At 38.6% G+C, this 17,915-nt stretch overlaps 1 protein-coding gene across 1 annotated transcript in view; it reads right to left on the bottom strand.

The window, feature by feature from the left end:
* Window positions 1–7,225, bottom strand: part of LOC133242629 (histone H2B type 1-H-like) — a 98,143-nt gene extending 90,918 nt beyond the window's left edge. The window contains exon 1 of the mRNA XM_061408796.1: window positions 6,865–7,225. Within this exon, the coding sequence (XP_061264780.1) occupies window positions 6,865–7,225 (361 nt within the window). The remainder of the gene's footprint in view (window positions 1–6,864) is intronic.
* Between the last annotated feature and the right edge of the window lie 10,690 nt (window positions 7,226–17,915).

The following is a 17,915-nucleotide window of genomic DNA, read 5'->3' on the forward strand; positions in this document are numbered from 1 at the left end:
TTCTCTCTGGAGTGCAATGAAGTGTCTAGTAGTGAGTTTTGATATGTCAGTGGATTTGGTGTGACTTCAGGCAGCCTGTATAGTGAAGCTCAGGGCTATGTTCCTGTGTTGCTGGAGAATTTGCATGGTATGTCTTGCTCTGGAACTTGTTGGCTCTTGGGTGGTGCTTGGTTTCAGTGTAGGTATGGGCTGCCATCTATGGGGTCACATGGGGTCGGACACAACTGAAGCGACTTAGCAGCAGCATAGAGGCTTTTGATGAGCTCTTATCAATTAATGTTCCCTGGAGTTAGGAGTTCTCTGGTGTTCTCAGGTTTTGGACTTAAGCCTCCTGACTCTGTCTTTTAGTCTTCTTCTTACATTAGCCTCAAGACTTCTCCATTTATGCAGCACTGATGATAAAATATCTAGGTTAATGATGAAAAGTTTCTCCATAGTGAGGGACATCTGGAGGGGTACACAGAGTTACATGGAGAAGAGAAGAGGGAGGAGGGAGATAGAGGTGACCAGGAGGAGAAGAGGAGGAATCAAAGAGGGAGAGAGCAAGCTAGCCAGTAATCACTTCCCTATGTGCTCTGCATAGTCTTGACCCCTCAGAAATGTTCATGGAGTTACACAAAGAAGAGAAGAGGGAGGAAGGAGACAGAGATGGCCAAGAGGAGAAAAGGGGGAATCAAAAGGAGAGAGACAGATCCAGCCATTAATCAGTTCCCTAAGTGTTCTCCACAGCCTGGAACACACAAAGAGATTCACAGAGTTGGGTAGAGAAGAGAAGGGGGAGGGAGGAAATAGAAGCAACCTGGTGGAGAAAAAGGAGAGTCAAAAGGGAGAGAGAGCAATCAAGCCAGTAATCTCACCCCCAAGTAAAAATCAGTTCTGAAGACTGGGTTTTTAAAGGTACAAAATTGATAACAAATACCAAAAAGCAAAGATTAAAAATTTAGTATAGAGGTTATATTCTCAAAAATATAATATTAAAAAAAAAAACAAAGTCACAAGAATTATAAAATATATATATGAAGTTTGCTTTAAAAATCAGGTCCTTTTTTTTCAAGGTAATAGTAGGTTATAAAAATGAAAATTAAAGGAGCAATAAAGGACTTAAAAATAATTTTTTTTTATTTAAAAAAATGATAATAGTAAGAATATATCTTTGAATTTCTCTGGAGCTGTTGTGGATAGTGTGGGATTGATCATTTTCAGATAGTTCCTTGATCCGGCTTATACTTCTCAAGATCTATTGGCCCCTTCCTATGTAGTCGGTGCTAACTACAGGGTTTTAATCTGTTGCACCTGTCACTTCCAAAGTGGTTCCCTCTATTTTAGCTTCTTCTGTTTGCTGGTCTCTTTAGTGTCTAATTTCTGCCCTGACACAAGGGGGCGATGGTGGTCACTTTTTTAGGCTCAGTTGTTCAGTTGTGAAGTGGGGAGGGAGGAACACTGCAAACAAATATCACTGGTGTGTGGGGGGAGTGTTCTGCAGTGTTACAGCCACACTGGGTTTGCCTCCACTCACGGCATGTGTGCTTTGATGGTCTACACTTCTCAGGCTCTAGGTTGCTCTGCCAGGAACTGTCTGAGGCGAGCCCTGGGTTGCGTGCACTTCCCAGGTCTAAGTTGCTCAGGTTCAGGTTCTTGGGTACTCCACAAAGGCGCAGACTTGGTTGGGCCTGCGTTTTGTGCCTTTCCTGGCTCCAAGCAGCTCAGGTGACCAGGTGCTTGGCGAGTGCACCCGCAGGTGGGGGGTGTGTCGTATCACCTCCCCCATCCCAGCCGCTCGGTTTTCTGGGTGTACAATGGGCACGCCTTCTCAGGTGTGCCCTGTGTCTTTCCTGGGGAGCTGATCTCTGGCTGCGACCTTCCCGGCAGATGTCCACCATCCAGAATCCCAAGAAGTCTTGGTTTGCAATGAAGCCTGCTTGTAGTTTGGTAGAGGATGCCTCTCTGGGGCCGTGATTGCCCCATCATGGCTCTGGCTGCCCCTACCTGCCTGTCTCCGGCAGGGGGGTGGGCTCGTCAGAAGCTGGCTAGCTCTGCTCAGTCCTTTGTTCTGTGAGTGGGCCTGGAAGTGTCTTAGGTTAGGGCTTTTCGCTGAATAGTTCTCTCTCTATCTCTTTTTTTTCCCCTCTCTCTCTCTCTGGCTATCCCACAGTCTGGGCTGCTATCTCACGATAATTCCCTCAGATTGCCCTTGGGGCATTTAGGCCCGGTCCTTAGCCTAAGCAGTGCAGCCGGCGCCTCCCTGTCCAGCCGCTGCTCACTAGTGGTGGATACGAGCATCTGGGCTGCTTCTCTGCTGGATCTGTGGGTTTTATTTATTTATTTATTTTTCCTGCTGGTTATGTTGCCCTCTGAAATTCTAAGACTCACCACAGACCCGCCGGTGAGAGTGTTTCCTGGTGTTTGGAAACCTCTCTTTTTAAAGACTCCTTTCCCTGGATGGATCTCTGTCCCTACCTCTTTTGTCTCTCTTTTTATCTTTTATATTTTGTCCTACCTCCTTTTGAAGACAATAGGCTACCTTTCTGGGTGCCTGATGTCCTGTGCCAGCATTCAGAAGTTGTTTTGTGGAATTTGCTCAGCTTTCAAATGTTCTTTTGATGAATTTGTGGGGGAGAAAGTGGTCTCCCCGTCCTATTCCTCTGCCATCTTAGGGCCCCCTCCTGCAGATTTGCTTTCTATGGTTTCAGTTACCTGTGGTCAATTGTATACAGAAAATATTAAGTAGAAAATTCCAGAAATATATAATTCATGAAGTTAAAATTTTTAAGTTTTAAATTCTAAGTAGCATGATAAATTTTTAACATTCAAGTATGGTTGCTTTAGGGCTTCCCTCATAGTTCAAGTCAGTAAGAATCTGTTTACAATGCAGGAGTCCTAGGTTCAATCCCTGGGTTGGGAAGATCCCCTGGAGAAGTAAATGGCAACCCACTCCAGTATTATTGCTTGGAGAATCCCATGGACAGAGTAGTCTGGTAGGCTGCAGTCCATGCAGTCATAAGAGTTGGACACAACTTAGTGACTAAACCACCATAGTTGCTTTGCAATATTATATTAGTTTCATGTGTACAGCATAGTGATTCAGTATTTTCATAGATTATACTCCATTAAAAGTTATTACAAGATAATGGCTGTATTATACAATATTACATATTGTATATACATACATAATATTATTATATTATAAAATATATTACATGTTATAGTATAAATATTATATTATACAATATACTATATTGTATTATACAATATATATTGTATTATACAGTATACTATATATATTGTTGCTTATCTATCTTATATATAGTAGTTTGTATCTCTTATCTCCATACCTTTGTCTTACCCCTCCACCCTTCCCTCTCTCCACTGGTAACCACTAGTTTGTCTTCTCTTTGAATCTATTTCTGTTTTGCTATATATATTTGTTTTATATTTTAAATTCCACAATAGGTGATAACATAAAGTATGTCTTTCTCTATATGACTAATTTCACTAATTACTCTAAGTACATCCTCACTGCTGCAAGTGGCAGAATTTCATTTTTTTTTTGGCTGAGTAATATTCCATTATATATATACACACACACACACATACATACATACATACATACATACATACATACACACATATAATCCATTTGTCTGAAGCACCATACAGCTTCCTCATGCCTGGGACATGAATCATCCCTTTGTCCAGTGTATTCTGTCTGTTGGTCATTTAGTCACCTTCTCAATTATCCAGTCCACTGTTGAGGTAATCACAGTGCTTGCATTCAATTCAGTTCAGTTCAGTCGCTCAGTCATGTCTGACTCTTTGCGACACCATGGACTGCAGCATGCCAGGCCTCCCTGTCCATCACCAACTCCCGGAATATACTCAAACTCATGTCCATTGAGTCGGTGATGCCATCGAACCATCTCATCCTCTGTTGTCGCCTTCTCCTCCCACCTTCAATCTTTTCCAGCATCAGGGTCTTTTCCAATGAGTCAGTTCTTCACATCAAGTGGCCAAAGTATTGGAGTTTCAGCTTCAGCACCAGTCCTTCCAATGAATATTCAGGATTGATTTCCTTTAGGATCGACTGGTTGGATATCCTTGCGGTCCAAGGATATCTCCAAGAGTCTTCTCAACACCACAGTTCAAAAGCATCAGTTCTCTTGAGCTCAGCTTTCTTTATGGTTCAACTCTCAAACCCATACATGACTACTGGAAAAACCATAGCTTTGACTAGACGGACCTTTTTTGGCAAAGTAATGTCTCTGCTTTTTAATATGCTGTCTATGTTTGTCATTGCTTTTCTTCCAAGGAGAAAGCGTCTTTTAATTTCATGGCTGCAGCCACCATCTGCAGTGATTTTGGAGCCCCAAAGTAAGCCTTATTTTATTTAATAATGGCCCCAAAGGACAAGAATAGTGATGCTAGCAATTTGGATATGCCAAAGACAAGTTATAAAGTGCTTCCTTTAAGTGAAAAGGTAAAAGTTCTTGACTTTATAAGGAAAGAAAAAAAATCATATGCTGAAGTTGCTAAGATCTACGGTAAGAACAATTCTTCTATTCATGAAATTGTGAAGAAAAAGGAAATTCATGCTAGTTTTGCTGTCATACATTGAACTGCAAAATTTATGGCGATAGTGCATAAATGTGCAGTTAAGATGGAAAAGGCATTAAATTTATACATCAAGATATTTTCAGAGAGGAAAAAGAGAGTGAGACCAGTCACATAACTTTTACTGTATTGTTGTTGCAGTTGTTCAGTCACCCAATAATGGCCAACTCTTTGTAACTCCATGAACTGCAGCATGCCAGACCTCTCTGTCCTTCACCATCTTCCAGAGTTTGCCCAAGTTCATGTCCATTGCATCAATAATGTCATCCAGCCATCTCATTCTCTGACACCCTATTCTCCTTCTGCCTTCAATCTTTCCCAGCATCAGTGTCTCTTCCAACGAGTCAGCTGCTCACATCTGGTGACCAGGTACTGGAGCTTCAGGTTCAGCAACAGTCCTTCCAATGAATATTCAGCACTGATTTCCTTTAGGATGGACTGGTTGATCTCCTTGCTGTCCAAGGGACTCTAAGGAGTCTTCTCCAGCACCACAGTTTGAAAGCATCAATTCTTTGGTGCTCTGCCTTCTTCACAGTCCAGCTCTCATGAACCTAATGTGACTATAGGAAATGCCATAGCCTTGACTATATGGACCTTTGTTTGCAAAGTGATGTTTTTGCTTTTTAACACACTGTCTAGGTTTGTCATAGCTTTTCTGCCAAGAAGCAATCATCTTCTAATTTCATGGCTGTAGTCACCGTCCACAGTGATTTTAGAGCCCAGTCTGTCACTGATTCCACCTTTTCTCCTTTTATTTGCCATGAAAGTTGTTATAATTGTTCTATTTTATAAGTAGTTATTTTTGTTTATCTTTTACTGTGCCTAATTTATAAATTCAGCTTTAGCATATGGTTTTGTTGTTCAGTCATTAAGTTGTGTCTGACTTTTTGCAAACCCATGGAAGGTAGCATTCCAGGCCTCCATGCCCCTCACTATCTCCTGGAGTTTTATCATATGTATGTATAGGAAAATTCATGGTATATATAGGTTTCAGTACTATCCATGGTTTCAAACATCCATTGGGGATATTGGAATAGTATACCCCATGGATAAGGATGGGGCTACTGTATTGTGAAATAATTGGCCCAGTAAGTTTAGTTAACATACATCATCTCATATAGATACACAAAAAGAACAAAATGAAAAAAAAAAAACATTTTTTTAGGATGACAACTTTTAGGATTTACACTCTTGACAACTTTCATATATACCATACAGCAGTGTTCTACACTGTACACCATATTGCAAATTATATTCTTAGTACTTATTTCTCTTATAACTGGAAGTTTGTTCCCTTGACCATCTTCCTCCAATTCTACCTCTTCTGCCTCCTGCCAATGGTAACTACAAATCTGACCTCTTTTCCTATGCATGTTTTTTCTTTTGGTTCCGCATATAAGTAAAATTATATAGTATCTGTCCTTCTTTGTCTGACTTAGCATAATGCTCTCAAAGTCCATCCATGTTGTCACATATGGCAGGATTTCCTTCTTTCTGTGGATGAATAATCCATCATGTGTGTGTGTATGTGTGTGTGTGTGTATGTGTGTGTGTGTATAGCAACTTCTTTATCCATTTATCTGTTGATGGACACTAAGGCTGTTTCCATATTTTGGCTATTATAAATAATGCTGCTGTGAACATAAGTGTGCATATATCTCTTTGATATAGTTTTCATTTTCTTTGGATATATATGAAGAAGTGGAATTATTGGGTTATGTGGTGTTCTATTTTTAATTTTTTGAGAAAGCTCTATATTTTTTCCCCCAAAATGTCTATAACACTTTACAATCACACCAAGAGTGCTATAGGGCTTCCTTTTCTCCACATCCTCACCAGGTTTAATAACTCTGTTTTTTGATGCAAGCCATTCCAACAGGCATGAAGTGATACCTCATTGTACTTTTGATTTGCACTTCCCAGTGATTAGTGATATTGAATATCTATTCATGTACTTGTTGGCCATTTTCATGTCTCCTTGGAAAAATGTCTTTTCATGTCCTATGCCCATTTTTAATTGGATTGTTAGGGTTTTTGCTGTTGAGTTGTTTGAGTTCTTTATATTTTTTGGATATTAAGTGAAAAAAAAAGTGAAAACTGAAGTTGCTCAGTCGTGTCCAACTCTTAGCGACCCCATGGACTACAGCCCACCAGGCCCTCCATCCATGGGATTTTTCCAGGCAAGAGTACTGGAGTGGGGTGCCATTGCCTTCTCCATTAACAGCGGCTAGGCATATTTACTTGGAGCTGGTATACTGGTGACAGCCTTAGTGCCCTCAGACACAGCATGCTTGGCCAGCTCCCCAGGTAGCAGCAAGAGCATGGCAGTCTGGATCTCCCTGGATGTGATAGTCGAATGCTTGTTGTAATGTGCCAGGCACAATGCCTCACCAGCGATACACTCGAAAATGTCATTGACGAAGGAGTTCATGATTCCCATGGCCTTGGACGAGATGCCGGTGTCCGGATGGACTTGCTTCAGCACCTTGTACACATACACGGAGTAGCTCTCCTTGCGGCTGCTCTTGCACTTCTTGCCGTCCTTCTTCTGGGCCTTGGTCATAGCTTTTTTAGAGCCCTTTTTAGGGGCAGGAGCAGACTTAGCCGGTTCAGGCATGTCTATAATGACAATACCAAACAACACAGAAAGATCTTCAAATATATGGCTTACAAATAATTTTTCCCATTCCATAGGTTGTCGTTTCATTTTGTTGATCATTTCTTCTGCTGTGCAGAAGTGCTAGTTAGTGTTAGCATGGTATAATTTTTTCCATCCACTTACTTTTTCTATTTTTTAAAATATATATTTTATTGAAGTATAGTTGACTTACAATGATTCAGGTGCACAGCAAGGTGATTCAGTTATACAAATACACATAGATTATGTTTGAAATTATTTTCCATCATAGATTATCACAAGGTATTGACTATAGTTCCCTATGCTATACAGTCTATCTTTGTTGCTTGTTGCATATCTATTTTTCAATTAAAAATCTAGCATTTTATTCATACTAATTCAAACAAGTGAAATCAAAATGTCATAATTTTTTAGATAGACAAAAATTCATGTTCTCTAAAGTATATATTATATGCTTTAACCTCTGAGCCACCAGAGAAGCACACATATTTATATATATGTATACAAAAGCTTTTCCACTACACTTGATAAAAACTTGAGAAAGAACATCAAAAAAAGAAGAGATGGAGAAATTAGAGAACGTAAACTAAATGAAATGGGAGCACTGAATATGAACTAGAAAAAGTGAAACAAACTAGATAAAAGTAAAAGCTCATCATATAGCCTAGTTGTTTTCATTAGAAACATTTGGAGCTTTGGAGGAAAAAAGCAACACCCAAGCATTTGTATTTTAAAAAAAAATTTCAGGATAATTCTGATACGCATCTGGAATTTAAAAAGTGATTGCAGGTTTTTCTATTTTTGGCAATATACAGTTCTATTATTTTTCTGTTGATCAATCATGATACAATGGTATTAAGTGAGTAATAGTTATATAATCATAATAATAAAAGATATTTATCAGTTTTCACAATCAGTAGCCAGACAAAAAATAAAAGAGAATTACAATTGCAAGCCATAATGGGAACATGGTTAACTTAACAATATAAAACAATTACACACAATTTGGGGAGTCAAGCAGAGTGATGTGGTAAGTTAAAATGCATACATGCACATGTTTTCATCCACCCAGTCAGTCTATGTCTTTTGGTTGGTGTATTTAATCCATTTACATTTAAGGTAGCATCAATATGTATGATCCTATTACCATTTTGTTAATTGTTTTGGGTTTATTTTCTGTAGGTCATTCCCTTCTCTTGTGTTCCCTGCCTAGAGAAGTTCCTTTAGTATTTGTCATAAAGCTGGTTTGGTGGTGCTTAATTCTCTTAATTTTTGCTTTTCTGGAAAGCTTCTGATTTCTCTATCAAATCTGAAAGAGAATCTTGCTGGGTAGAGTATTCTTGGTTGTAGGTTCTTCCCTTTCATCACTTTAAATATATAATTTAAAGCCATTCTCTTCTGGCTTGTAGAGTTTCTGTTGAGAAATCAGCTGATAGCCTGATGGGAATTCCCTAGTATGTTATTTGTTGTTTTTCCCTTGTTTCTTTTAATATTTTATCAGTCTTTAATTTTTGTCTGTTTGATTACTATGTGTCTCAGTGTGTTCCTCCTTGGGTTTATTCTTCCTGGGACTCTCTGTGCTTCCTGGACTTGGCTGACTAATTTCCTTTCCCATGTTAGGGAAGTTTTAAGCTATTATCTCTACAAATATTTCCTCAGGTCCTTTCTCTCTTCTTCTGGGACCTCTATAATGTGAAATGTTGGTGTGCTTAATGTTGTCCCAAGGGTCTCTTAGGCTGTCTTTGTTTCTTTCCATTCTTTTTTTTTTCTACATTCTGTTCTATGGCAGTGATTTACACTATTCTGTCCTCCAGGTCATTTATCCATTCTTCTGCCTCAGTTATTCTGCTATTGATTCCTTCTAGTATATCTGCTTGTGTCTAGTTTGTATCTAGTGTATCTCTCTTTGTTTGTTCTTTAGTTCTTCTAGGCCTTTGGTAAACATTTATTTTATCTTCTCAATCTTTACCTCCATTCTTTTCCTGAGATACTGGATCATCTTCACTATCATTATTCTGAATTCTTTTTCTGGACGGTTGCTTATCTCTACTTCATTTATTTGTTTTTCTGGGATTTTATCTTGTCCATTCATCTGGGGCATAACTTTCTGCTTTTTCATCATGATTAACTTTCTGTAATATGGTTTTTATTTTAGCCACTGTGAGACTGTGATTCTTCTTTCTTCTTCTGTTTGCCCTCTGATGGATGAGGCTAAGAGGCTTGCATAAGCCTTTTGATAGGAGGGACTGGCAATGGGAAAAACTGGGTCTTGCTCTGGTGGGCTTGCCTTGCTCAGTAAAGCTTTAATCCATAACAAGACAGGAGGAAGGGGTATAGATGGAGTATAGTCAAGACCCACACCTCTGGGTCAATGACCCACAAAAAAGGGAGGATAATTACAATTGCAGAAATTCTATCCAAGGAGCAAGTGGTCCAAACCCCACATCATGCTCTCCAGACTCAGGATCCTACACTAGGAAGACAGTCTTCAGAATGTCTGGCTTTGAAGGCCAATAGGTTTCTGTACAGGAGAGCTGAAGGGCTGTAGGAAACTGATACTCTGCTCTTCAGCGGCACATGCAAACTCTTACACATTCCAAGTCCCAGTACAGCAGCAATAATTTGAAAGGAATATGAGTTATACACACTTGCTGATCTTGGTGTCTCCTGAAGGGCAGGAGGCTACTGGGACTTACCTTGGAGACACAGATACTTGGAAGCCATTTTGGGGAGCTCATTCTACCACAAAGACACTGGTGCTGACAATGATAGCTCTGGAGTCCTTCCTCTAGCCTATTAGCACTGGGGGCTGGTACCAGCCCTGGGCCCCCTTGGCCTGGGAGCCACCTAGCTCCCAGTTCTACTTGTCTACACAACCAGATGCACCAGGACTTGGCCGTGCCCACCATCAAGCAGGCAGCCCAGCATGAGGCAGGCCTGAAAGCCAACTGGGCCAGGGACCAGCAACACCCATCTGTGTACCCACAGTAGATGGCTCCACTAACACATAAGGGCCCACATAGATGGTACCCTGAGAGCATACAGCTTTGGTGACCAGAAGGAAGTATGCTTCTGAGTGCAGTAGAACATATCCTACATAAGTCCATGTCTCTAAGATCAGTAAATGTAACCAAACCTCCATAACACATAGAAATAAACACAGGAACTTAGGCAAAATGAGATGACAGAAAAATTGGTTCAGAACAAAGGAACAAGACAAAATCCCAGAAGAATAAAGCCAAGTGGAGATAAGCAATCAACACAATAAAGAGTTCAAGTTAATGATTGTAAAGATGATCAATGAATTCAGGAAAAGAATGAATGAACATAGAAATTTAACAAAGACTAAAAAATATAAAGAAGAACCAAACAGCTCAAGAATACAATAATCGAAATTAAAAATACAACAGAAGGAATCATACTGTGCCATTTCCTTCTCCAGTGAACAACAGAACTCTCCACCATGACCCATCTGTATTTGGTGGCTCTGCATGGCATGGCTCATAGCTTCATTAAGCCACACAAGGCTGTGATCCATGTGATCAATTTGGTTAGCTTTCTGTGATTGTGGTTTTCATTCTGGAGGCTGTGGGATTATAGCTCTTGCTTCTTCCATCTGTCTTCTGATGGATAAGATGGATAAGAGGCTTGTGCAAGCTTCCTGATGGGAGGGACTGGCCGTGGGGAAACCTGGGTCTTACTCTGGTGGACAGAGACATGCTCAGTAAATCTTTAATCCAATTTTCTGCTGATGCATGAGACTGTGATCCCTTCCTGTTAGTTGATTTAGTGGAGGTGATGGAATTCCAGCTGAGCTATTTCAAATCTTAAAAGATGATGCTGTTACAGTACCACACTCAATATGTTAGCAAATTTGGAAACCTCAGCAGTGACCACAGGACTGGAAAAGGTCAGTTTTCATTCCAATCCAGAAGAAAGGCAATTTAAAGAATGTTCAAACTACTGTACAATTGTGCTTATTTCACATAATAACAAGGTAATTCTCAAAAATCCTTCAAGCTAGGCTTCAACAGTACATAAACTTAAATGAACTTCAAGGAGACAAAACCAGTCAATCCTAAAGGAAATAAAACCTGAATATTCATTGGAAGGATTGATGCTGAATCTGAAGTTCCAATACTTTGGCCACCTGATGTGAAGAGCTGACTCATTGGAAAAGACCCTGATGCTGGGAAAGATTGAAGGCAGGAGGAGAAGGGGACGACAGAGGATGAGATGGTTGGATGGCACCACCAACTCAATAGACATGAGTTTGAGCAATCTCTGGGAGATAGTGAAGGACAGGGAAGCCTGGCACACTGCAGTCCACGGGGTGGCAAAGATTCTGACATGATTGAGCAACAGAACAGCAACAACATGTATAAACCTCAGGGCTCTTGCAAACCAAAAACCTATGCACAAAGAGGAGAAAGGAATCCAAACATATACCAAAGTTAGTTATCAAGTCATAGAGAAGAGAATAACAAAAACACTACCAAAAAACCAGAAAATAGTTAACAAAATGACAGCATCTATATACCTATCAAGAATTAATTTAAATGTAAATGGACAAAATACTTCAATTGAATACAGGTAATGGCTGAATGGATTAAAAACAAGACATATAAATGCTGTCTACAAGAGACTCATTTCAGATCTAAGTACGTACATACACTGAAAGTGAGGAGATAGAAAAAGGTATTTCATGCAAATGGAAACAAAATGAAAACTGAAGTAGCAATACTTATATAAGATAAAATAGATTTACAACAAAAGTTGTAACAAGAGACAAAGAAAGACATTAAATAATGATAAAAACTTCAATCCAATAAGAAGATATAACATTTATAAATACATATGTAACCAAAATAGGAAAAACTAAATATATAGACCAAATATTAACAGACTTAATGGGAGAAGTTGACATTAACACAATATTAGCAGGAGACATTAACATCTCATTTACATCCTGAATAGATCATCCAGATAGAAAATCAATATGGAAATGCCTTAAATGATGTTAGACTGATGCATTTAATATACATATAGGACATTCCATCCCAAAGCAGAAGAATATACATTATTTTCAAGTGCACAAGGAACACTGTCTAGGATAGATCACATACTAGGCTCAAAACAAGCCTCAAATCTAATAAAATTGAAACCATTCAAGAATTTTTCCAACAACAACAGTATGCAAGTGGAAATCAACCACAAGAAAAAAATTGCACATGACTAAGACATGTGACTTAAAGACCTTCTAGAACTAACACCAAAAAAAAGATGTCCTTTTCATCATAGGGGACTGGAATGTAGGAAGTCAAGAAATACCTGGAGTAACAGGCAAGTTTGGCCTTGGAGTACAAAATAAGCAGGGCAAAGGCTAAAAGACTTTTGCCAAGAGAACGCACTGGTCATACCAAACACCCCCTTCCAACAACGCAAGAGATGACTCTACACATGGATATCACCAGATGGTCAATACAAAAATCAGATTGATTATATTCTTTGTAGCTGAAGATGGAGAAGCTCTATATATTCGGCAAAAACAAGACTGGGAGCTGACTGTGGCTCAGATCATGAACTCCTTATTGCAAATTCAGACTTAGAGAAAGTAGGGAAAACCACTAGACCATTCAGGTATGACCTAAAACAAATCCCTTATGATTATACAGTGGAAGTGACAAATCAATTCAAGGGATTAGATCTGATAGATAGAGGGCCTGAAGAACTATGGGCAGATATTCATAATATTGTACAGGAGGTGGTGATCAAAACCTTCCCCAAGAAGAAGAAATGCAAAAAAGGCAAAATGGTTGTTTGAGGAGGCTTTACAAATAGCTGAGAAAAGGAGAGATGTAAAAGGCAAAGAAGAAAAGGAAAGATATATGCAAATGAATGTAGAGTTCCAAAGAATAGCAAGGAGAGATAAGAAAGCTTTCCCAAATGATCAATGCAAACAAATAGAGGAAAACTATAGAATGGGAAAGACTAGAGATCTCTTCAAGAAAATTAGAGATACCAAGGGAACATTTCAAGCAAAGATGGCACAATAAAGGAAAGAAATAGTATGGACCTAAGAGAAGCAGAAGATATTAAGAAGAGTGGCAAGAATATACAGAAAAACTATTTTAAAAAAGATCTTAATGACTCAGATAGCCACAATGGTGTTATCACTCACCTAGAGCCAGACATCCTGGAGTGCAAAGTTGAGTGGGCCTTAGGAAGCATCACTATGAACAAAGCTAGTGGAGGTGATGGAATTCCAGTTGAGCTATTTTAAGTCCTAAATATGATGCTGTGAAAGTGCTGCACTCAATATACCAGCAAATTTGGAAAACTCAGCAGTGGCCACAGGATTGGAAAAGGTCAGTTTTCATTCCAATTCCAGAGAAAGGCAATCTCAAAGAATGTTCAAACTACTGCACAGTTGTACTTATCTCACACACTAGCAAAGTAATGCTCAAAATTCTCCAAGCTAGGCTTCAATAATATGTGAATGGAGAACTTCCAGATTTCAAGTTGGAATTAGAAAAGGCAGAGGAACCAGAGATCAAATTGCGAACATTTGTTGTATCATAGAAAAAGAAAAATTCAGAAAAACATCTATTTCTGCTTCATTGACTATACTAAAGCCTTTGGCTCTGTAGATCACAACAAACTGTGGAACATTCCTAAAGAGATGGGAATACCAGACCACCTTACCTGCCTCCTGACAAATCTGTGTGCAGATGAAGAAGAAACAGAACTGGACATGGAACAACAGACTGGTTCCAAATTGGGAAAGGAGTACGTCACAGCTGTATATTGTCACCTTGCTTATTTAACTTATATGCAGAGTACATTATACAAAATGTCAAAATGGATGAAACACAAGCTGGAATCAAGATTGCCAGGAGAAATATCAATAACCTCAGATATGCAGATGACACCACACTTATGGCATAAAGCAAAGAAGAACTAAAGATCCTCCTGATGAAAGTGAAAGAGGAGAGTGAAAAAGCTGGCTTAGAACTCAAAATTCAAAAAACGAAGATCATGGCATCTGGTCCCATCACTTCATGGCAAATAGATGGGGAAACAATGGAAACAGTGACAGACTTTAGTTTCTTGGGCTCCAAAATACTGCAGATGGTGACTGAAGCCATGAATTTAAAAGACTTTTGATCCTTGGAAGAAAAGCTATGACCAACCTAGATAGCACATTAAAAAACACAGACATTACTTTGCCGACAGAGGTCCATATAGTCACAGCTATGGTTTTTCCAGTAGTCATGTATGGATGTGAGAGTTGGGCCATAAATAATGCTGAGCACCAAAAAAATTGATGCTTTTGACTGTGGCATTCGGGAAGACTCTTGACAGTCCCTTGGACTGCAAGGAGATCAAATCAATCAATCCTAAAGGAAATCAACCCTGCATATTCATTGGAAGGAATAATGCTGAAGCTGCAGCTCCTATACTTTGGCCACCTGATATGAAGAACTGACTCATTGATAAGGATCCTGATGCTGGGAAAGATTGAAGGCAGGAGGAGAAGGGGACGACAGAGGATGAGATGGTTGGATGACATCACCGATTTGATGGACATGAGTTTGAACAAGCTCTGGGAGTTGGTGATAGACAGAGAAGCCTGTAATCCAAGGGGTGGTAAAGATTTGAACACAACTGAGCGACTGAACTGACTGAAGACATGTGAAGGCTAAACAATATGCTACTAAACAACCAATGCACCACTGAGGAAGTCAAAGAGGAAATAAAAAAATATCCGGCAACAAATTAAAAGAGAAACACAATAATCCAAAAACCTATGGAATGCAAGGGAAGAGTCTTTAAAAGGAAATTGCAGTGACACAAGCCTACCTCAGGAAATAAGAAAAATCTGAAATAAATCATCTAACCTTACACATTGAGGAACTCTAAGAAGAGCAACAAACAAAACCTAAACTTAGTAGGAAAAAAAAATAATAAGGATCAGAGCGGAAATAAATGAAATAGAACTAAAAACAACGTAGAAAAGATCAATGAAACTGAAATCTGGTTCTCTGTAAAGATAGACAAAATTGATAAACCTTTAGCCAGACTCATCAAGGAAAAAGAGAGAAGACACAAATAAATAAAATCAGAGAGAGAAGTTACAACTGGTATTACAGAAATGCAAAGAATTGTAAGAGATTCTTAAGAACAATTATATGCCAATAAAATGGACAATCAAAAAAAGGGGACACTTTTTACAAATGTATAACCTCCCTCAGACTGAGGAAAAAATAGAAACTATCAACAATTATATGTAATGAAATTGAATCTGGAATAAAACAGTATTCCCAGTAAATAAAAGTCCTGAACCAGACCATTTCATGATTGAATTCTTCCATACATTTAAAGAAGAGTTAACATAAACCCTTCTGAAATTATTTCAAAAAATGTAAGAGGAAGGAATATTTCTGACCTCATTCTACATGGGCCATGTCACACTGATGTCAAAACCAGGTAAAGATACCATAAGGAAAGAAAATTACAGGTCAATATTGGTTGTAACTTTTCTCTGATGAATACAGATGCAAAAATCCTCAGAAAAACACAAGTCAGAAAAAAGTCCCCTACATATAAACCTTCAAGTTGTGAACTTTCAAAGATGTGAATGTGCGTTCACATGTCCAGTGACGTAAGTTGGTTCACACGTCTGGCATACATTGTCATGTGCATGCATCCTCCTCAAGTGGTTGTGCCTTTATGCACTTTACTGTAAAGTATTGTGTAGAATACAGTAGTATAGTATCTTTATTTCAGACCCAGGATATCCAGAAGCAAGCATAAAAGCAGTGGTGATGTAGTAATAGTCAGTACTGCTAAGAAGCATCAAGTGATAATGATAGAAACAAAAGTGAAAATAATTGAGAGAGTGGAGTGAGGTGAAAAGATGGTAGATGTTACTCGTTCCTTATAACATTGAACTCTTTGCTGTGCAACATGAGGAGCTTGCTAATGAAGATGTGATGTAACTGAAGGCCCAGAGAAAGGACAAAGAAAATCAGGAAGAAGTAATAACTGAGGAACCAAAGAGAGTCACAATTCAGGAAATAGCAGGGGATTTTTTTGTTTGGGGATGCATTGTTAGTTTTTGAGGCACAGGACAGCTGTTCAGAATGCAATCCAGTGCTACCGTGTCATCTATGATGAGAAAAAAAGGGCTACTACCCAGAAATCACTGGATCATTTTTTCAAGAAGGTAGATAGAATTGAAACCAGCAGGGAACCAGAACCTGTGTCATCAACATCAATTATGAATGAAATTACAGCTTGCCTTCTGTCTCTTATTCCTGACAATCCTTAAGCTCTACCATCTCCTACCTCCTCTCCCTCCTCCAGTCAGTAACTCTTCTTGTTTGTTCACTTGATGCTGGCCCCTGTATGCCAGCTGTTGTACTGTACTCCTGTACTTTTCAAGGTACTATACTATAAGATTAAAAGTGTTTTCTTTATTTTTTGTTTGTTTTTAATGTATCATTTGTGTGAAAAGTATTATAAACCTGTTACAGTCCAATACTATATAGCTGATTGTGTTAGCTGAGTATCTAGGCTAACTTTGCTGCACTTTCAAACAAATTGCACTCTCAGAATGAAACTCTTCCATGTGTAGGGAACTTACAGTATTAGCAATCCAAATTCAACAGTACATGAAAAGGATCATACACCATGATCAAGTGGGATTTATCCCAATGTTTCAAATCTGGTTGAATATCTGCAAAACAATTGGTGTGATACACAACATTTACAAATAGAAGAAAAATTATATAATAATCTCAATAGATAAACTTTTGACAAAATTCAACATCCATTTATGATAATAACTATTAACAAAGTGGTTATAGAGGTAACATGAAAGTGAAAGTCACTCAGTTGCGTCCGATTTTTTGCGATCCCATGGACTATACCATTCATGGAATTCTCCAGGCCAGAATACTGGAGTGGGTAGCCATTCCTTTCTCCAGGGGATCTTCCCAGCCCAGGGATTGAACCCAGGTCTCCCTCATTGCAGGAGGATTCTTTACCAGCTGAGCCAGAGGGGAAGCATATCTCAACATAATTAATGCCGCATATGACAAGCTAACAGACATCATACCCAGTGGTGAAAAGCTGACAGCATTTTCTCTATAATCGGGAACAAAACAAGGTTGCCCACTCTAGCTATTTTTTCTCAACATAGTATTTGAAGTCCTCACAACATCAATCAGACAGGAAAAAAAAAATAAAAGGAATCTAAATATTAATGGAAAAAGCAAAACTGTCACTGTTTACAGATGACATGACACTAAACTTACTATATAAAATCTTAAAGATGCCACCAAAACATTATTAGAACTAATAAATAATTTAAGTAATACTGTAGGACACAATTTAATATAAATTTTTTGTGTTTCTTTAGACTAACAGTAAATTATCAGAAAGATAATTTAAGAGAAGTTAAGAAAATGATCTCATTTATAATTGCACCAAAAGAATAAAATACCTAGGAATAAATCTATGCAAAGCAGATTTGTACTCAGAAAACTTTATAAGACGCTGGTGAAAGAAGTTGAAGGTCATACAAACAAATGGATAGATACACTGTGCTCATGGATTGAAAGTATTGATATTGTTAAAATGACCACACTACTCAAGGCAATCT

This window comes from Bos javanicus, chromosome X (genome assembly GCF_032452875.1).
Source record: "Bos javanicus breed banteng chromosome X, ARS-OSU_banteng_1.0, whole genome shotgun sequence".
NCBI classification, from domain to species: domain Eukaryota; kingdom Metazoa; phylum Chordata; class Mammalia; order Artiodactyla; family Bovidae; genus Bos; species Bos javanicus.